The sequence below is a fragment of the Anomalospiza imberbis genome, chromosome 25, assembly GCF_031753505.1.
Source record: "Anomalospiza imberbis isolate Cuckoo-Finch-1a 21T00152 chromosome 25, ASM3175350v1, whole genome shotgun sequence".
Taxonomy (NCBI): Eukaryota; Metazoa; Chordata; class Aves; order Passeriformes; family Viduidae; genus Anomalospiza; species Anomalospiza imberbis.
In genome coordinates this window covers 4,667,829-4,689,704 of record NC_089705.1, presented here as the reverse complement: position 1 = coordinate 4,689,704, position 21,876 = coordinate 4,667,829, and the positions used below count along the sequence as shown (strand labels likewise).

The following is a 21,876-nucleotide window of genomic DNA, read 5'->3' as shown; positions in this document are numbered from 1 at the left end:
GAGCAACACAACTCGGTTCAGTCCGGGGGTGGGACTGCAGGTATGAGGAGAAGAATGAAAACCAGGCAGGTTTTGGGAACCAAATCTTGAGGAAAATATCACTGAATTTAAAATAGATGTGCAGGGAAGAGCAGGTTTCACTGCCACCCACTCCAGCAGGAGCAGGGATTGGTTTTGGGAACGAGTTGAAGTTTTTTAAAATTTACTGGGAGCTGCTGATCCCCACTGGGACAGGGCTGGGCTGCTCCTGCAGCCATCTGCTCCTGGGACATGCTCCAAAACTTCTGCACCTTCCTCTCCCGAGTTCCCATGATTTCCAACAGAACTCTTCCTCTCCCAACAGTCTCCCTTGGGAATTTTTGCAGTGGCTACAAGAGGGTGGAAGTTTGTGGCCATTTTTTTGGCCCAAAAAAAAGCCTTGTGGTGCTGTTGTTCACCTCTCCTGTGCTCCTCCCTCCTCTGCTGCATCCAGCTCCTGCAGGCTGGGATGGGACTGTCCCTCAGGGGCAGGGAGGACACTTTTGGGCAGCCACCACTTCCCTGTGGCAGATTGTTTTGGCAGGAATAACTGGAATGTCAATGGAGACATTTATCCCAAATCCATGAAAATACAACCAGCAATTAATATGTTTATCCCCAATCCATGAACATATTTGTTCCCAATCCATTCAAATATTCCCAGGAATGACCACGTGTTAACAAACAAACCCAGGAACGAACAGATTTATCCCAAATCCACTCACACATTCCCAGGAATGAACACATTTGTCCCCAATCCATTCAAAAACAATCAGGAATGAACATGTTTATCCCCAAACCCAAACACTCCCAGAAATGAACAGATTTATCCCCAAACGGAATCAAACACTGCCAGGAATGGATACATTTGCTTCCAATCCATTCAAACATTTCCAGAAATGAACATGTTTATCCTCAATCCATTCAAACATTCCCAGGAAGGACCACATTAACCCCAAACCCAATCAAACATTCCCAGGAAACAACCACATGAATCTCAAAGCCAAACATTTCCAGAAATGAACGTGTTTGTTCCCAATCCATTCAAACTTTCCCAGATTTACCCCAAAACCTGAACACTCCCAGGAATGACCACACGAATCCCAAGCCCAATCAAAAATTTCCAGAAATGAACATGTTCCATTCAAACATTCCCAGAAACTACCACATTAATCCCAAACCAAATCAAACATTTCCAGGGATGAACAGATTTATCCCAAATGCATTCAAACACTCCCAGGAATGACCACACTAATCCCAAACCCAATCAAACACTCCCAGGAATGAACAGATTTATCCCAAACCCATTCAAACATTCCCAGGAAACAACCACATGAATCTCAAACCCAAACATTTCCAGAAATGAACGTGTTTGTTCCCAATCCATTCAAACATTCTCAGATTTATCCCAAAACCCAAACACTCCCAGGAATGACCACATGAATTCCAAACCCAATCAAACACTCCCAGCAATGAACAGATTTATCCCAAACCCATTCAAACACTCCCAGGAATGAACAGATTTATCCCACACCAAATCAAACACTCCCAGGAATGAACAGATTTATCCAAACCCAATCAAACACTACCAGGAATGAACAGATTTATCCCAAATCCATTCAAACATTCCCAGAAGGCGACCATATTAATCTCAAACCCAAACATTTCCAGAAATGAATGTGTTTGTTCCCAGTCCATTCAAACGTTCCTAGATTTATCCCCAAACTTTCCCAGGAATGACCACATTAATCCCAAAACTCGGCTGAGCGATGCCAACCAACCCAACCCCGCTGCGGTCAGTGCAGAACCTCCCCCTCCCAAGGATTTTTTGGGCACAAATCCCCTCCTTTTACTCCCCCACCATTTAATTCCCTGCCAAACATGAGGCGGGTCCAGAAAACCTGGATTTTCCAAGTCTGATCCCAACAAACTGAACCTGCAGCAGAAATTCTGGAATGACTCTCCCAGACCTGGCAGAGGGCACCTGAACCAAGGCAGGAACTCTGCCTTTAATGCCCAAGGTGGTGACAATGGCATTTATTGTCACTCCCAGTGCCACAATCATCCCCCACGGAACAGGACGGCGCTGCCTGGCACGGGTCAAGCACCCAGAGAAAAATGCAGGATGAAAACTTGGGAAAGGCAGGAGGAGCAGGGAAGGGAAGAACAAAGATCCTTGTAAGACTCTCTCACTGCAGAACCCCCCCAGGAGCACCAGGGCCCTGCTCCTTCTGTGAAATAAACCTCGTGAAGTGAATTTTGGGGGCCTCCCACTGCAAATAAAATCAGAAAATTAGGGTTTTTTTTCTCTACTCCACATGAGGATGTTTGAACAGCAATTCCACCCTGAATCTGGAGGTTTTGGCAGCTCTGGAACGTCCCTCTGCCTCACCACACCCTCCATCCTCAGTGTCAGCAGCTCCAGAGCTGGAATTATGGAGCTGATTCTCTGTTTATAAACTGAATAATCTCCTCAGCCACAGGATATTCTACCCCCATATCAGAGCACAAACCTCAGCCGAGGGAGCACAAGGGTTTTCCTTCAGGGATATTTATCCAATGACCCCCCCCTGAGCCCATTTTGCTGAGAAAAAGGAACAAGCTCTGGCCAAAATTGAGTTCTGTGTGTGGAACTGCCCTGGCCTGTGACAGACACCACATTCCCCAAGCCTGGAAATGCCATTTTTAAACATAACAACAGAACTACAGAGCTGGTGCAGGATGGTGCAGGACAGAGAGAAGTTGTTCAGCCATCACCCACAGCCAGACATTCAAATTGTACAGAAAGACACCTGAATTGTACAGAAATAAACACCCAGACACCCAAACACCCAAACACTCAGACACCCAAACTGAACAGGAACAGGCACCCAAACACCTGAATTGTACAGAAATAAACACCCAGACACCCAAACTGAACAGGAACAGGCACCCAGACACACGTATTGTACAGAAATAAACACCCAGACACCCAAAAACTCAGACACCCAAACACTCAGACACCCAAACTGAACAGGAACAGGCACCCAGACACACGTATTGTACAGAAATAAACACTCAGATACCCAAACTGAACAGGAACAGACACCCAAACACCCGAATTGTACAGAAATAAACACCCAGACACCCAAAGTGAACAGGAACAGGCACCCAAACACCCGAATTGTACAGAAATAAACACCCAGACACCCAAACTGAACAGGAATAGGCACCCAGACACACGTATTGTACAGAAATAAATACTCAGATACCCAAACTGAACAGGAACAGGCACCCAAACACCCGAATTGTACAGAAATAAACACCCAGTCACCCAAACTGAACAGGAACAGGCACCCAGACACGCGAATTGTACAGAAATAAACACCCAGACACCCAAACTGAACAGGAACAGGCACCCAGACACACGTATTGTACAGAAATAAACACTCAGATACCCAAACTGAACAGGAACAGGCACCCAAACACCCGTATTGTACAGAAATAAACACCCAGACATCCAAACTGAACAGGAACAGGCACCCAAACACCCGAATTGTACAGAAATAAACACTCAGATACCCAAACTGAACAGGAACAGGCACCCAAACACCCGAATTGTACAGAAATAAACACCCAGACACCCAAACTGAACAGGAACAGGCACCCAGACACACGTATTGTACAGAAATAAACACCCAGACACCCAAACACTCAGACACCCAAACACTCAGACACCCAAACTGAACAGGAACAGGCACCCAGACACCCGAATTTAACAGGAAAAATAATTCAGACACTCACATTGAACAGAAACAGACACCCAGATGGAAAAGGAACAAACACCCAGATACAAACAATTGCACAAAAACAGCCATACAGACACTCAAATTGGACAGAAACAGATGCCCAGACACTCAAATTGTACAGAAATAAACACCCAGACACCCACAAAGTACAGGAACAGATACCCTGACACCCAAATTGTACAGAAACAAACATTCAGACACCTAAACTGTACAGAAACCTACACCCAGCCACTGACATTTTACAGAAGCAGACAACCGTATTTAAGAGGAACACACCCCCAGACATCCCAAAACCAACCAGGCTCCCAAATCCCACAGGAACAAACCCCCCAACACCCAAATTTCAAAGAAATAAACCCCCAGACTTTGCAGAAGCAAAGGGGGTTCCCTCATTCTCCCCCACCCCCGACATCTGATGGCCTCCCAATATTTTCCCACCTGGAATTCAGACACATTTTGTCCTGTGACCCCTCCTGCTCCCCAGTACATCAGGAGTGAAGGTCTAGAGGGGTCCGTGAGGTATTTTCCCCACTGCATGCACATTGTCTCGTTGATCCGTGAATATCCCAAGAGCCACAGAGAAGAGATCACACTGGAATTATTTTAACTGAAAGATTCCTGCCTTGCTTTGCAAGTATGGGGCTTGATTTGATCAATACTAATAATCCTCTTTTACCAGAAAGTCTCCTTTCTATTCTGCTGTGACCCAGTTCTGTTGCCCTGAGCACAAACCAGGTTTATTCTCACTCCAAACTCTCAGCACCAGCCTCAACCACACCAACTTGCCCAAAGTCACCTGAAATCCCAAGAAATTAAAAGGAAAAACCAGCACAGAACCAGTCTAACACTTCCCACCTCCCAGATCATCAGGAAAAACTCTCAGTATTTATTTCCTCAGCAGCACCTCCAGCTGATTTGCTTACAAAGAAAAAAAACAAAAAACAAACAGGAAGGGAGGAAAAGGCAGAACTCAGAGGAATTGCTTCCTTTCCCCAGGCATTTCTCTGAGCTTAAATAAGTGTTTGAAAAGAAAGGCACTGACTTCCAACTGCTTCTCCCCCTTCTCCATGACCCCAAATTCTCGCCCAGCTCCTCCAGACCCTCATCCAGCTCTGCAGGATCTGCTTTTTCCCCCCCCAGTTCCATCCTTTCCATGATCAGCTCCTGCCACACCACATTTCCACTGGAATCCCACCCAGTTTGGCAGCTGCACTTCTAAAAAACAACATTTCTGCTTTCTCTGTCTCCATTCTCCCCACCCCCTTAACTGCATTTTCCTCTCCTGTTCTTTTCAGGCTCAGCCTCGCTCCCTTGCTCCAAGGCCCAGATTTTGACAGAGACAACAAAGTAGAAAAAGAGATAAAAAGAAGAGTGAGGTTATCACCAAGTGGGGAAAACAGAGGGAAAACTCTGGGGAAAACTCCTGCAGGAAGGTCCTGTCAGGGCAATAAAGCAAATTGCCCAGCATATCTACAGAGGACACCAAGAGCATTAAAACCCCACGGGGGACTGTGCAGGACCTCCCATTTCCACCCCAAAATGTGATCCTGAGTCACCACGAAGAGCAGAACATCCCAAACCTGCTGAGAACTCGGGCAACAAATGCAAAACCGAGGCCCAGCAGGAGGGAGCCTGGAGAGGGTCGGATTGTGAGGGGAAAATGAGGGGCCAAAAACAGAATCCAGGTTTAAATCTGGAATGTGGCCATGTCCTGTCTGTGCTGGCCACCAAGGGCTGATTTTTCCCTCAGGACAAGGCAGGGAGAGCCCAGCACAGCCCAGATTTCTCTCTGCAAACAGAATCCAGGTTTAAATTGTGAATTTGGCCATGTCCTGTCTGTGCCAATGTCACCAAGGGCTGATTTTCCCTTGGGGCAGGGCAGAGAGAGCCCAGCACAGCCCAAAACTCCCTCTGCAAACAGAATCCAGGTTTAAATCTGGAATGTGGCCATGTCCTGTCTGTGCTGGCCACCAAGGGCTGATTTTCCCTCAGGACAAGGCAGGGAGAGCCCAGCACAGCCCAGATTTCCCTCTGCAAACAGAATCCAAGTTTAAATTGTAGATTTGGCCGTGTCCTGTCTGTGCTGGCCACCAAAGGATGATTTTTCCCTCAGGACAAGGCAGGAAGAGCCCAGCCCAGCCAAAATCTCCCTCTGCTCTGCCCAGGGAAGAGCCCAAACCTCTCCCCGAGCTGGGTGAAGGTGACACTGGGCAGGTGCCACCACCTGGGGGTCCCCTCAGAGAGGACACAGGGCGCTGCTCCGGAGCTCCTGAGCCACTTACAAACACACACAGGTTTCTGAGCAGACCACTGGCTGCTCTTTTGGCAGGTTATGCTTTTGTGGCCCTTCAGCTCGAAGGCAGGCTGGCACTGGAAGTGCAGAGTGTCCCCGTGGCGGAAGGTGGAGCCTTCTCTGCGGCCAAAGGCGGGCACGCCGGGATCGCCACAGCTGCCCTGGTCGATCTCTGGAAAAAAAGAACACAGGGTTTGGCTGTGGGAAGGGGCTGGAAGAGAGAAAACATGGGGTTTGGGTGTGGGGAAGGGGCTGGTGGAGAAAGAACACAGAATTTGGGTGTGGGAAGGGGCTGGAAGAGAGAAAACACAAAATTTGAGTGTGGGAAGGGGCTGGAAGAGAGAGTTTGAGTGTGGGGAAGGGGCTGGAAGAGAGAACACAGAATTTGGGAGTGAGGAAGAGGATGGAAGAGAGAAAACAGAAATTGGGTGTGGGAAGGGGCTGGAAGAAAGAATTTGGGTGTAGGGAAAGGGCTGGAAGAGAAAGAACACAATTTGGGTGTGGGAAGCGGTTGGAAGAGAGAAAATAGGGTTTGGGTGTGGGGAAGGGGCTGGAAGAGAGGAAACACAGAATTTGGGTGTGGGAAGGGGCTGGAACAGAGGATTTGGGCGTGAGGAAGAGGGTGGAAGAGAGAACACAGGATTTGGGTGTGGGGAAGGGGCTGAGGCCCAGCTGGCGCAGCCCCCACCAGGTTGTGGCATCCCAACCCCGATTTTCTCCTAAAAACTCCTCCTGAGGGCTCCCCAGCCTCAAATGCAGAGCTTCAGGATGAGGGAGGGGAGATTTGGATTAAATATCAGGGAGGAATTGTTCCCTGTGAGGGCTGGAATCGAATTCCCAGAGAAGCTGTGGCTGCCCCTGGCAGTGCCCAAGGCCAGGCTGGACAGGGCTTGGAGCAGCCTGGGACAGTGGGAGGTGTCCTTGCCCATGACCTGGATCATCTTTAATGTCCCTCCCAATCCAAACCATTCCAAGATTCTGTGACAATCCCAGCTGAAATGGAGGAAAAAAAAAAAAATACAGGGACTAAATGAAAAACACAGGGATCCGAAGCAGCTCGTGCTCTGCCTCTGCTCCAGGAACTTCTGAACCCGAGGGCTCACATCTCACCAAGCAGGACCAACCCTCAGCTCCCTGGCACAGGGACACAGAGGGAAGTTGCTGGATTGTCCCTTCTCCTTCCCTCCCTACCCCAATCCCATTCCCATTCCTGCCGTGTCCCCACACTGAGTTAATCCCTCTCTCATCTGGACTCCAAATAAACCCCAGGAACAATTTCCTGTTATCTCCTGCTCCCTCCAATCCCATTTCCAAAGGGCTCCCTGCCCTGGATCACTATGAGCTCCAAAAACTTCATTCCTCCTGAGTGTTCCCACATTATTTATCTGCTCCACACTCCTCTCTTCTCCCAATCCTCTGGTTTTTATCCCCAAAAACTTTATTCCTCTTTAGTATTCCCACATTATTTACCTGCTCCAAGCTCCTTCCCTTTCCCAGTCCTCTGGTTTTTATCCCCAAAAACTTCACTCCTTCATTCCTCCTGAGTGTTCCCACATTATTTATCTGCTCCAAGCTCCTCCCCTCTCCCAATCCTCTGGTTTTTATCCCCATCATCTCTGATCAGTCTCGCTGTCTTTTCCTCCCCGCTTCCAATTTCTTGCACCAAATTGGAAATCTCTTTTATGACACTTCCTTTACAGAGGCAAATCATGGAAGCTGAGATTTGCATGACTCCCTGTAATATCCCAATTTGGCTGGAATAACAACAAGCATCCCTCATTATTATTCTGGCTCCAGGCAACTCCACATCCAGGTGTATTTTGAGCAGAAGTCACGGAACTTCTGCTGCATCTCGAGCTGAAAACTCACTGCTAGCTAATGAAGCATCCCCAAAATAATTTAACATAAATTAATATTAAAAGTTTTCATGAAACAGGCTGCATTTTTTGCCTCTCAGTGAAAGCACTTGGCCAGGATTTACGGATCTTCCCGCACAGTTTCCAAATCCAACTGTTTGGGAGCTGCACTTGCATATTAGGGATGGAAAATGAAAATTTTGGGTGTTAAAGCTGCACTGAACTGTTCATTCCTCCCAGCAAAAACGCACAAGGCCAACAGTGCCTAGCATGAAATGAAAATTCAGCTGGAAAACTCAAGGAATAGCAACGAGCTGGGATGGGAGGAGTGGATTTGGAACATTTATCAGCGTGTCTGACAGGGACCCGGGGGGCTGGGGACGCTCCCTGCTGCCACTCAAAGCACCCATGGCTGTCATCCCTTCCCTTCCCACACCCTGGAACCTGGAAATGCAGTTAGCAAGTGCCAGTGATGGCCCTGGGAGCTGCAGGGGCCTGTCCCCAGTGTCCCCAGTGTCACTGGGGCAGCAGCTGTTGGATGTCCTGGGATCCCTGAGGTTGGTGGCATTTGGTGAGGATTCCCCATCCCTGGCAGTGTCCCAGGCCAGGCTGGAGCACCCTGGGGCAGTGGGAGGTGTCCCTGCCCAGGGATTGGGATGGGCTTTGAGGTCCTGCCTGATCCAAAGCATTCCAGGATTCTGTGACACCAACACACCTCACTCCAGCCATCCCTTAGGACATGGAGCAAGAGTGGATTCACCTCCCAGCCCATCCTGTACCAAAAAATTACCATCGTGGCAGCCCCAAAACTCCACACATGGACACAAGAAATTCCCATTCTGGCAGTCACAAAACTCCTCCACACATGGACATTAAAAAAATGCCATCATGGCAGCCCCAAAACTCCACACATGGACACAAAAAATTCGTATTCTGGCAGCCCCAAAACTCCTCCACACATGGACACAAAAAATTCCTGCCTGACTCCATCATGGCAGCCCAAATTTCCACACATGGACATGAAAATTTTCTGTTGTGGCAGCCTCAAAACTCCTCCACAAATGGACACAAACAATTCCTGTCTGACTCTATTGTGGCAACCCCAAAATTCCACACATGGACACAAGAAATTCCCGTTGTGGCAGCCCCAAAACTCCTCCACAAATGGACATAACATTTCTCATTCTGGCAAACCCAAAACTCCAAAGATGGACACAAAAAATTCCTGCCTGACTCTATTGTGGCAGCCCCAAAATTCCACACACGGACACAAGAAATTCCTATTGTGACAGCCCCAAAACTCCTCCACACATGGACACAAAAAATTCCTGCCTGACCCCATCATGGCAGCCCAAAATTCCACACATGGACATAAAAAATTTCCATTGTGGCAGCCTCAAAACTCCTCCAGAAATGGACACAAAAATTTCCTGCCTGACTCCATTGTGGCAGCCCCAAAATTCCACAAGTGGAAATAAAAATTTCCCATCATGGCAGCCCCAAAACTCCACACATAGACACAAAAAATTCCCATTGTGGCAGCCTCAAAACTCCTCCACAAATGGACACAAACAATTCCTGCCTGACTCTATTGTGGCAGCCCCAAAATTCCAGACATGGACACAAAAAAAAAATCCATTTTGGCAGCCCCAAAACTCCTCCACACCCCAACAGAAAAAATTCCTGCCTGGCCCGTGGCAGCCTCGTCCTCCTGCAGCCCATGGGAGCCTCCCCAGAAGGGTCAGCCCCAAGTGTTTCCCTCAGCTTGGGCTGGTGGCTCTGGAGGGATGGGAATCCCAGGAATTCTGCAGCAAGCAGCTCCAGCTTAGGGAAAAGCAGAAGTTCCAGAGCTGTAATTCCAAAGGGAACTGGGAATGTGCAGCGTCAGCAAAACCAGGATGTGCTGAGGGCATCAGGAGCTCGGAAAAAATGCAGCCAAGTGAGGTAAAATCAGAGCATGTTGACCCTTGGCTGAGAGAGAATAAAGACAACACTCAAGGGTCTCCTCCCTCCTCACCCTTTTCTGTCGCTCTGCACAACCCCAGCTCAAATCAGGGAGTTAAAAATGGGAGGAAAATGAGGAATTAGAGCTCCCAATTCCCACCCTCTCCTTGTTAGCAGCAGGCAAACACAGCTCGAAGGTTTCATCACCTTACAGAGGTCAGGAAATTGAATTTATTCAGAAATTCCGTTTTCTGACCTGAGAAAAATCCCCTGGTTCCTGCATTTCTTTGCGTAGGGAGTAAAATCCATGAAATATTTAGCAGGGCAGAAGTTCCATAAAAAAAAAAAAAAAAAGAGGAGTGATTCAAAAATATCAAAACATGTTACTTCAATAAGATTGAAACATTCCTCCTGATGAATGTTTAAAGTAAAATCACTTCCACATTAGAATAATAGAAGTCAAAACTAAACAAGAACATCCAAACCAAGTGTTTTGACATTATTGAAAGGAAACAAGTTGACATGAATCTTTCACAGCTTTCTCCATCAAATATTATTCATACAGGGGGAAATTTTTGATAAAACGGCGTTTTCTGAGGGAAAATGTGGCAGCAGGAATTTTGCAGAGCTCTTTGTGCTGTTTGGCTGAGGGTGGTGGGTGGGAAATCGGGTGAGGAATGAGAAAAAAGCCTCCCTCACACACCCTGCAGGCTCCCCAAATCCAGGCTGCTCCTCCCTGGGAATTCCTGCTCTTGCCTGCCTCATTTCTGGGGGAAAATGAGGATTTTTGGAGCTGCCAGCAAGTCAAACTCTGATTTCTGGAAGGGGTAGCCACAGGGTGAAGGATTTGTGAGACTGAGGAAACCCCACAAACGTCAGGAAATACTCAGGAAAATATTTTACCTCACGCACAGGATTTTGTACTTAAATGACCTTGGCTTGATTAATTAAAGCTAATGGTGTCAGGTAGGAATTTGGAGGAATCAAGACCAGGGTGTTTCTGCTGCCTTTCTGATTTTGCTTCCAAGAATGCATAAAAATGGAATTATCTCATTCCAACCCAAAGGATTCTCTGGTTCTGGCCCCATGGAGGGGGTGGAACAGGTTGGGCTTTAAGGTCCCTTCCAACCCAAACTGGTCTGGGATTCCCTGAGGGAGGAAAATAAGGATCTAAAGAGGAAACACAGCAAGGAGGGGAAGAACTAAAAGGAAAAAAAAAAAAAAAAAAAACCTTCCTGCCTCACCCTCCCACCAAAACCAGCAGAGCAGATCAAGTGCAGCACTGGGCCTGGCTCTGCTAGGATCAGCATCACATCAAACCCTGTCCTGAGCTTTGGGCCAGGCTTAAACGCCAGGACAGGAGCCTGGCAGAGCTCAACTCAGCACTCAAAGCCCTTCTGTGGCTCCTGGATTGTGACAAACTCAAGCCATTAAATTCACATTTAATTTAATGGGAAAGCAGAGCAGGAGGGATGGAAACCCCTTGGCCTCCTGAGACAGACCCCAACACCACCAAAACAGTGGGGCAGGAGGTGCAGAACCTAAAAAAAATAAATCCAGGCCTGGATTCCCGCCTGGATAATTGGCAAAAGAGCTGCAGGAAGCAGCAGCTCATCCCAGCAAAGTTTTGGGGAAAAAAAAAATCCCTTATTTCTTCTGCTGAAGAACTGGAGTTTACTCCAAGCAATAACACAGAAGTAAATCAATTGTGCCAATTCCTGTGGTAAGATGAAAAAGTTTGATTAAAAGCACAAAGGGCAGGGGAGGAAATCTCCAGCTCCAGCCCTGCAGAGCTCCTAAGCCTCTTTAGCACCGTGGGGCTGAATTCCAGCTCTCCACAGCCAAAGCCTTGCTCAGCACTCCCCCGACAATAAACAGCCTTTAATCATCCCCTGCCTGCAGCAGGGGGCTCAGACCTGAGTCAGCTCCTTCCCAATTCCAGCAGAAATCCAAATTAAATTAGTGCGGGAGCGTCCATAAATCTGGTTTTAATTTGAAATTCTCACTTTCTATTAAAACACTACAGCACTAAATTACAATTTGGCTTTGTTCTGGTTTTCAGTGGGGTTTTTTTTTCATGTTGTGATGTTTCTGTTCTTACCACAGGAATTTATAAAATTAATTTACTTTTCTGCCATTGCTTGGCATAAACTCAGGTTCATCAGTAGAAGAAATAAGGGGATTTTCATTTTTTTTGGAGACTTTAGTCCAAACAGGGGAATATCCCTCAGAAGGAGGAAATGATGGGAGTCTGGATCTTCTTTAATCAATCCTAAATTTCTCAGGAACTTCTAAAAAATGTGGCCTGAAGGAATCCTTTATCCCAGCTGTTACAATGGGCTGGGAATTCTACAGGAATATCCTGATGGATGTGGAAGGCACTAGCTCCAGGGGAAGGAGTTTTCCCAACAAATCACCCAGGATTAAAGGAGAAGAGGGAGAAGAGAAGCCCCAGGATCCCAGAAGACTTGGAGCTCTCTCCCAAAATTTTCAGCATCCCTCAGCTCTGTGCAGAGGGAAGGAAAGGACTCTCCAGGAAAGTGGAACTTAATCCAAACTCCTTCTGCTAAGCACTGGAAATCCAGAATTATTGTTCCGTATGATGAAAAAAATCTGTTCAGGAGGATAAAAGTTGGGATTGGAGATTTGGGGGTGATCTTGGGCAACATCAACGAGTCCAACCCTGCCAGAGCTGAACTGAGAATCAACGGATTTACACAGGCTGCAAACTGGGGGCAGCCAAGGAAACACCTTTAAAAGGAATAATGTGCATTTGGGGCTGGAAAATCCAGAGCTGAATGCTCCCACTGGGCACTTCCAGCACCTCTCAGGGAGATTTTCCCTCACAATTTCCCTATTTTTGCCAGCACCTGTGACAACAGCAAACACACAGTCTTAGGCCAGACTTGAGCACTCACATCTTGCTGCATTCCGGGAGTTTCTTTGAAAAAATCCCAATATTAACTTTTATTTCACTCGGAACAGCCCAGCCTAGTCCCAGTTTAAAGCAGCTGACACCAGTGATCTGCTGGAACCACGGATTCCCCATCCCATCCCCTCCCACAGGCACAGCCTGCTGCTGCCAGCTGAAATTCCCAACTTTTTTCCACTAAAACACCTGAAAAGGCAACGGGACAACCCCCAGCTTGGATGGGAAAGGAAACTCTTAAGAAAAAAAAAACAAAACTGCAGAACTTTGATTTATTTAGAGGAGCTCCCTTTTCTCCCAAAACCCTGCACTCAGCTGGTCCCTGGTCCTTGGGAAAAAAGGGGAATTGGGAAGGGAGGAGCCTGGGCTACCTTCGTAGGTGGCTTTGAAGCCCAGCAGGTTGCTGACACTGTCGGTCTGGAAGAGGAGCCACATCTGGTGCTGGGTGCTGACGATGAGGTCGGGGACCGTGGTGCCCGTCAGGCTGCAAAAATAAATAACAACAACAAATCAACAGCCTCCAAGTGGCCTCAGATTCACCACCCTCAGATAAAGGACGCTGCAGGAGAAGGAAAATGCCAAACTAATTAAGAATCGCCCCAAAAAACTGGGAGATATTCGAGCCTGATGAAAATCCTGTCGTGTTCAGCGTTCTGCCCCCACGCTGAATCTTCCCCCACCACCCTCGCTGCAATAATTACAATTCACTGCTGTTATTGTAACAGATCACCCAGCAGCAAAAGGAATCGTTTCCCTGCTCGCTGAGGCAAAACACCAGCAAACAAATAAAATTCCCAGAAGCCAAACTGTGCCCTGAGTGACTGAATCCTCTGAACTGCCCTCGCAGCAGCAGCTTCCAGTAGTACAGAAAAAAATGACTTCCCACCCATTCCCTGCTCCATTTCTGCCCTGAGAGAAGTTTCTACAAGGATCAAAAAATAAAAAAAAAAAAAAGAAAAAAAAAAAGAAAAAAAAAAAGCAGCCAGCAGACAAAGCACGAGCCCCAGATGTGCTGAACACCCCGTGAGCCCTTGAGAAGTGCCACTAATGCCAGCAGGATCAGGGCTCTGCCTTCCCCTCAGGATCCTCCCAGGAGGGCTGAGGAGATTTAGGGAAATGTCGCTGGTCTCTCCCTTATTAACGAGGCTCATTCAGCCTCTGGGATTAACCACCTCGTGGTGGTTCAACACAGCTTTAGAGCTTTATCCCCCACCCACAGGAGCATCTTTTGCACAGGCAGATGCCCACGTGGAGCTCAGCTCTCTCCCTCCCCTGTGCTCCTGGAAACAGGAGCAGCATTTGTGTGGGCAGGATGATTATTCCAGGAGCAGGGCTCTTGTGTTGCCTGTGTTTAATGTTGTGATTATCCTGTTTCTGCTGAGGTATTATCTGCGAGAAATTAAGAAATTAAGAGCAAGTGGAGAGGGGGTAAGAGGGGTTTTTTGTCTTTCCTGCAGGGTTTAAATAAACCCAAATTCATGCCCGTGCTCAGCTCTGGGTTGGGCCTGGCCCCAGGTACAACAGCAGCACTTGAAAGGCTCCTGGATAAAAGTGAACTCAGCAGAAGAGGGACATGGAATTGCTGGAGCAAGGCCAGAGCAGGGATGTGAAGCTGATAAAGGGACAGGACCCAGGCTGGGAGAGTTGGGAATGTTCAGCCTGCAGAAGGGAAGGTCAAGTGGAGCCCTCACAGCACCTGCCAGGAGCTGCAGGAGAGCTGGAGAGGGGCTCAGCAACAGGATCTGGAGTACCAGGACAAGGGGGAATGGCTTCAAACTGGAAAAGGGGTTCAGGGGTACAAGATGGAGGAATTTGGGCATGTCCTGACCTTCTTCTCCTTCTCCTTGTCCTCCATGTCTTGCTGTGATGTTGACACTTTTCTAATGGTTTAAGGTACAGACACACTGTCTAACATAAATGACAGATATTGGCACGTTGTTGTAAACATGGCACACGGAGTTTTGGGTATAAAATGTGAACACCGCCCTGAGGGCAGACAGAATGCCATGGCCGACCTGCTGGACAGAGCTCAGCAGGGCAGAGAGAGAATGTTCTAGATGAGGGAAAATAAACAACCCTGAGAAGCTGATCCTACACATTCCAACTCCTTCTTTGGCTGCACGGGCTGGGAGAACAAGGACTTTTACACTCTTGCGGTCATCCCAACACCCAGACCCCGAGAGAGAGTGCCAGCTCCTTTCCAGGGCAGGGATCTCAGGGAAATGGGACCACCCTGGACTTCCCAGGCCTCTCCTCCCCATGGCAGGGACCTCACAGGCCCCAGGGACAGGGACACCTGCAGCAGCCATGCCCAGGCTCTGGAACCTGGAGTGGTTTTTATTTTTCCTGCAATCACAATCCCAGCCAAGCTCTCCCATCTCTGTCCTGTGATTGCTCTGACCTGCAGCAGGAATTGTATTGATCTCAGGGTGCTGTTAAATGAAGAAGTGATCTTGTTTTAGTGCCTGTTTTGCATCCCAGAGATGTTCAGGAGTGTTATTGTTGATTCTCAGTTTATTTATTGAAGCAGCAGCCAGGCAGGAATGAGGAACACTCCAAGGGGAAAAACCTCCCAGGAAAAGGTGCTTCAAAGCTTTCTGCATCCTTTGCCACCCCACTTTTAACAAGCTGGGTGATTGATTTGGGTGCTTGTTACTTCAGGAAATCAAATTCCTTCTGCAAGTCAGGAAGCTCAGCCTAACAATCTGCTCTGCTCCCATTTTCCAGGGATGGGAATGAGCCTGGAAACAAATGGTCCTTCCCAGCTCTGTTTGGGATGGAATCTGCTGCTGTGCAACTCCACTCAAGTGCATTCCTTGATTGGAAAGGCAGCAGGGCTGAGCTCCTCAACAGCCAAGGAGAAGTGAAGAGCAGGAAGAAAATTGGAATTACTGCCTTTGACAGGAGTTTCTGCATTTCGATTCTTCCAAAGAAACCTCACTTTGTACCCAGATATTATTCCTCATCTGTGAATCCAGGTGAGAGTGGGCAGAAGACTCTGGAAAAAGTGATCCATAGACTTGCAAGCACATTAATTAGCACCGTGGTCCTTACATCTCTCTCCCATTTCATTACTTTTCAATTAATCCTCCCAGATTATTAATAAGAAAAAAAAAAAATCAGTGGAAGGATTAGCACCAGGAATTCACTGGAAACTTCCGGGGTAAAGTTTCCTGCACTGCACCTTGCTCAGTCACAGATATTCCAAATTTGCACCAGCAAAGTGCTGAGGAGGTAACACAGAGTGGGGAAAAAACCAAGGAATTATTAAAATCCAGTCTGAGGAAAATCTTCGTGGGTTTTAGGCAAAACAGAAGGGCTGGAATGGGAAATCATGCCAGGAGTTTCTACCAAATCCATGGCGGGGATTTTGCAGGCTGTGACCAAGCAGCTGTGAAACGTTCTGGGATGCCTGAATTACACCTGAGCAACACTCAGCCTTCACATTCCAGGCTGGGGCTCCTGACCAAGGATCACCCCTGTCCACCTTCTGGGAAGAAACAAAACCTCGGGGAAAAAGATGTTTGGGAAGGACAAAGAAATGCTGATATGTGAAAATGGAGTGGGAGGCTGCTTCACAAAAAACAAGAGGAAGAAGGAAAAAAATACAATGAATTTCTCCATCAGTTGCCAGAGCACACCAGCTTTGCTGGAGTGGTTCTGGAGAAGCCTGGAGGGAAAGCAGGACCATCTGCACATGAAGAAACCTCCACATAACATCAGATCTGCAAGAAAAGGATGCAAAAATCCCAAATCCCAGCTTGGAAGAAGCCTCGTTTCCCCAGACGCACCCTGGGTGTGAAATGTTGGGGATGTCACTCCAGGATCTTGGATTTACAGCTCAAAATGATGGCAGCAGGAGAGAGAGAGAGATCCAAACAGCTCCTGCTGCGTGCCTGGGCTGCTTTTCCTTTTGTATCCCAGCTTTTCTCAGCTCCCTGGAGAGCCTCAGCCTCTCCCTGAAGGGGAGGGAAGAACAGAGGGGACAATTTGCTGTCCCCAAAAGTGACAACCAGCCCAAAAACCACGGGATCCCTGCATCCCAAGGCCCGCAGCCCCCCGTGGCCAGGTGCATTCCCCCAGGAGGGAATTGTTACTCACACATAAAGCACAGATTTCTGGTCTCCGACCTGGCCTCCATCCCCCACTGTCAGCGTGTCGTAGCCCCTCTCCAGCTCGAATTCCTCGAAGGTGAGTTTGATCACCTGCCAAAGACACGGCACAATTAACACAGTCCATCAATTAACACCAAGCCCTGCCCTGCTCAAGGATCCCGCAGCAGCTTCCAAGAGCATCAAAATCTCCCAAACATTGTTTGTTTTGGTTTTTAACAGGATTTTTACAGGTGATTTGCCAGGTGCCTTCACTGATACCAATATTTGTGTGCTGGGGTCTCCAGGTGCCTTTTCCCACCCCAAAGCTGGAATTCTGGAGGTGGGTTTGGATGTGCATGGAGTAAATGCAGAGTATTTTACTTTGTGGCTCAGGAAATCCTCATGGATCGTGGTCAGAGCAGGAGAAAATTTTGGATTTTTGTGAATTGACAGAGAATTCTCTCCTGCTGTCTGCACACACAATCCTCAGCATCTCCACATCCATGATCCCTGTTTTTTTCTCTTGTTCCACCCAAATTTTGGATTTTTGCAGCCTCTCTGCATCATTTAGGAGCAGAACTCCCAAGGAAGTTTGTGCTCCAAGGCTCTCAGCTGCTTTGGGAATCTCTGCTTTTCAAATCCAGTTTTAGGGGCAGAGTCCTTAACCCAGCCTGGGACAGGCTGAACGAACAGAAAAAGAAAGAGATTAATTAAATTAGAGAAGAGTTTCACATCCCCCATCTGCAGAAATCAATGGAGTTTTGTTTCTTGGATTCTTTACCTGGCCAGCAAAAAGACCAAAAAAAAAAAAAAAAAAGCACAAAACCCACTCAAATGCACGAGACCTTTGCAAATTCAATAAATTTCCTGACTTTTAACAGATTAAATCCCCAAATGTGGGTTGGTGCTTCTTTCAGCTGCTTCACACAACACAAAATCACTGAAAGTCAAGAAGGAGAAGGAGCCAGGTGAGTGCCAAGGAGCTCTGGGGCCACTTCCCACCTCAGTTTGGGGCAAGGAAGCGAAGCCAAGGAAACAGAAAATCTTCTTCTTGCTCTTCCTTGCTTTTATAAGCAGCACCTCCTGCAAAACCTGAGCAGGTGTGGATTCCCAGGGGGATAAAAACCTCCAAGTTCAAACCAAAAATAATTTAAAAAAAGGTGTTTATACAGTTCAGGCTGAGCTGTCCTGTGCCCTCTGTTCTATGGGTGAACACAGTGTTTTTGCAATGCACAGAAAATGAAATTTAGAGATTTCAGCCGTTGTGAAAAGAAGGAGTTTTTCCCCAAAGCCCCAGGATGGTGAACCAGGAGCCTGGGTGATGCTTCAGACAACTTTAATTTGTGTCTAGTACCCAAATATTAACCTGTGCAGGCTACAAAAGCATGAAATGTTGGAATAATGTAATTAATCCAGAGAACACCGAGCTGCAGATCTGCACACACCATTACTTCAGCCACTCAAGGAGATGCATCCTGAGCAGTCTGACCCTAATTAAACAACTAATTACATCCCAGCACACTCAAGACTGCAACCTCGTGGCACAAGATCTGGATGCTGAATATTGTATTTATTTACTCATTTTCCTGGGTTTTTTTAGGGTTTTTTTGGTTCTGAAAGCTGGGAATGTAATTCACTAAATTTAATAATTAAATTTAATGTTATTATTTATTTTTTTAATAAATTTAATTATTTAATGACTTGTTAAAGGCACCAGCACCCCCAAACCTGAAGCTGCTGAAGTGACAAGGAACGATCAGCAAAGCCAGGAAAATGGGATGGGACTCCTGATTCCAAAGTGATTGGAAGTTCAGTCACATTCTGAGGAGAAAAATCCACAATAATTCTCTCCAGGAGAACTGCAGTTCTAACCTGAAGCTTTACAAGCACATTCCTCATTTCCCTGCTCCCCAGGCTCCAGAGTTTCCCCCTCCATTTGGGATTAATCATCCCCCGGAGGGGACCTTCTCCCTCCATCAGCTTGGACATGGCTTTTTTTTTGGCTCCAGGTGGGAATAACCCCAGGAGAAACCACAACCAGCAACATCCATCATGTCAAAAAGGGCCAGAAATAGCTTTTATGCAAATGCTCCAATTACCATATGCATTTCTCAGCTCCCCAGTGATTTATTTTCCCACTGTGGTTGGAATTAATTCCCAGGGCACCAGGGCCCAGCTAAAAAAAAACCTGAATAACCCCTAAACAGGTTTGATGTCCCCCTCTCTGCAGAGGAAACAACCCCAATTTGTCAGTGAGGAGGCCTCAACCCTATGGATGCGAAATTCCCAATTTTGAGGGGAAAATTGCAAATTCAGAGGGGATTTTGGGGCTCAGTGGATCTCAGGCTCTTTCTCTGCCAAAGACAGAGCAGAGGATTTGCAAATGAGCCCTAAATTCAGCTCCCTGCTTCTCCCAAAGCTCCACGGAACAGATCCAAAGAGCCCATAAAAAGATTGCAGCACTTCTTCAGCTGCAGCTCAGGCACATAATGCTCCTTATTCCCAAGTATTTGATGGGAATTACTGGAAGTAATTCCTCCCAAATCCTCCCCTCAGCCAGGCTGGGAATGGGAAATGCTGGGATCATCCCTGAGGGACAAGCAGGGAGAGCTGTGGCCTTCCCAAAGGGGTTGGTGCTTTTCTCCCAACCCTCCCTGCCCCAGGAGAGCTTTTCCCAACCTGCAAATTAAAACTTCCAGCATGAAACACCCAAAACCAAGAAACCCCTTTGTAAACTGGCACTATTAATTGAATTAATTAAAATTATTTATAATTTCAAAGGAAAGGGCAATGGATCTCTTCTCACAGCTCACAAATTTCCATATTTCTGTGTATGATGGAGCAGAACCTGCAGCTCCTTGTGCTGTGGAATCTCTGATGAGAGTTGAGAAATCTTAAAACTAATGGATTTGACCAATTCCAATCCAATTTATGATTTAGGAAAGGATCAGGACAAGCAGGGAGAGCTGTGGCCTTCCCACAGGGGCTGCTGCTTTTCTTCCCTGCTTCAGAAGAGGTTTTCCCTCCCTGTAAATGAACACTGAAACACCTAAACCCCCCAAAAAACCCTCAAAAATTGACATTAATTGAATTAATGAAAGCTATTTATCATTTCAAAGGAAAGGGCAATGGATCTCTTCTCACAGCTCACAAATTTCCATATTTCTGTGTATGATGGAGCAGAACCCACAGCTCCTTGTGCTGTGGAATCTCTGATGAGAGTTGAGAAATCTTAAAATTAATGGATTTGACCAATTCCAATCCAATTTATGATTTAGGAAAGGATCAGGACAAGCAGGGAGAGCTGTGGCCTTCCCACAGGGGCTGCTGCTTTTCTTCCCTGCTTCAGAAGAGGTTTTCCCTCCCTGTAAATGAACACTGAAACACCTAAACCCCCCAAAAAACCCTCAAAAATTGACATTAATTGAATTAATGAAAGCTATTTATCATTTCAAAGGCAAAGGGCAATGGGATCTCCTCTCTCAGCTCACAAATTTCCATATTTCTGTGTATGATGGAGCAGAACCTGCAGCTCCTTGTGCTGTGGAATCTGATGAGAGTTGAGAAATCTTAAAATTAACGGATTTGACCAATTCCAATCCAATTTATGATTTAGGAAAGGATCAGGACTTGCAGATTCTGTGCTTGTTATGACTCAGGTTTCAAAGCTGAGGAAGACTCCAACCAGGGGAAGAGGAGAAACGTCCTTTAAGCAGAAATTCCCACGGAAAAATGAGGCAGTTCTGGGCAGGAAGGCCAGAGGAGAAGCTTTTCCCATCACACTGCTGATGGAAAAGCAGGAAAACTTTGGGCACAGCACTGGCACTAAAGCAAAGGAGCAGAGCTGAAGATTAGAGCTGAACATTCACCCCAAAAGGGTCAGTGAAGCACTGGGCATGGCCCAGGGGCATATTTTCCTCATGATTTTCATCTTGTCCTTCATAATTCATAGCAGGAAACCCAACTGGAAGTGTGATCCTACAAAACCCCCAGGAAAAGCCAGCACCCAGCTCACCACCAGCTCTCCAAACACTGTTCCAGCCACACAAAACCTGGATGTTGGTGGTTTTTGGAGATAAAAAATGTACAAAAATCGTGGAAAAGGATGAAACACCCTCCACGGCCTGAGCTGTGCTGAATTCCAGCCCATGGACACACATTCCCCTGAGGAAGAGGGGGTGATCAACCACTAAATCCCTCCCAGTAAATCAGCACTGAGAAAAATCTCCTGGTTCCACAGTTGAGCCTCCCAAAATCCAGGTTTTGTGCAAGCACATGAGGGATAACGACAGCCCTGAGCCTGGGAATGGGAATTTAGGGATATTTCTCATTAAAATCCTGCTCCACCAGAGATCTGTGCTGGTTGAAGGCTTGGGCTGAGCTCAGCAGGGAGGGAGAACTCCACTCCAGGGGGAGGAAAAGCAGGATGCCAGAACCTCCTAACAATTCCCAGAAGGAAAAAAAAAAAAAAAAAAAAAAAAAAAAAGAGAGAGAGATCCTGTGAGATTCCCCCAATGTGCAGGAAGGTCCAGAGGCAAGGGAGGAGAAATGGAATTAATGGAATGATGTTTGCAGGAGTCCAGACACTGAAAGGAACAAGCCCTGTCACCTTCTGAGAGCAGAAATAACAGCTCAGAAAGGGTTTTTGGAGCTACACAGCAAAGTAATTCCTGTTCTTCTGCTCCAGATCTGGAGGAGAGACAAGGGCTGAGATTGGAAAAAGCTGTTAGGGCACCAAACACTGCCCTCAACTCAATTCCCATTGCCAGGGGAAAATGGACAGGGATTGATCTTTCCCGGGCCAGGGCAGTCACACCTGTACAGAAAGGGCTTGTGTTTAAATTTAAACCAGTGCAAAAATGTGAATCAATTTACAACACTGCATAAATAGCATGAGATAGACCCAAACCTCGCTCCTCTGTCCCTGGGGGCTGAAATCCTGCTGGACAAGGGC

General features: G+C 47.1%; 1 protein-coding gene across 4 annotated transcripts in view; it reads right to left on the bottom strand.

The window, feature by feature from the left end:
* The window catches only part of CSMD2 (CUB and Sushi multiple domains 2), a 287,236-nt gene that overhangs the window by 97,871 nt on the left and 167,489 nt on the right, over nt 1-21,876 (bottom strand). For 3 of the 4 annotated variants that reach the window (XM_068172583.1, XM_068172582.1, XM_068172581.1), the window contains 3 exons: nt 16,930-17,033; nt 13,200-13,312; nt 6,089-6,271 (listed from right to left, as the gene is read on the bottom strand). The exons of the other annotated variant lie outside the window; for it this stretch is intronic. In XM_068172583.1, the coding sequence (XP_068028684.1) occupies nt 6,089-6,271; nt 13,200-13,312; nt 16,930-17,033 (400 nt within the window). The remainder of the gene's footprint in view (nt 1-6,088; nt 6,272-13,199; nt 13,313-16,929; nt 17,034-21,876) is intronic. 4 annotated transcript variants of the gene reach the window in all.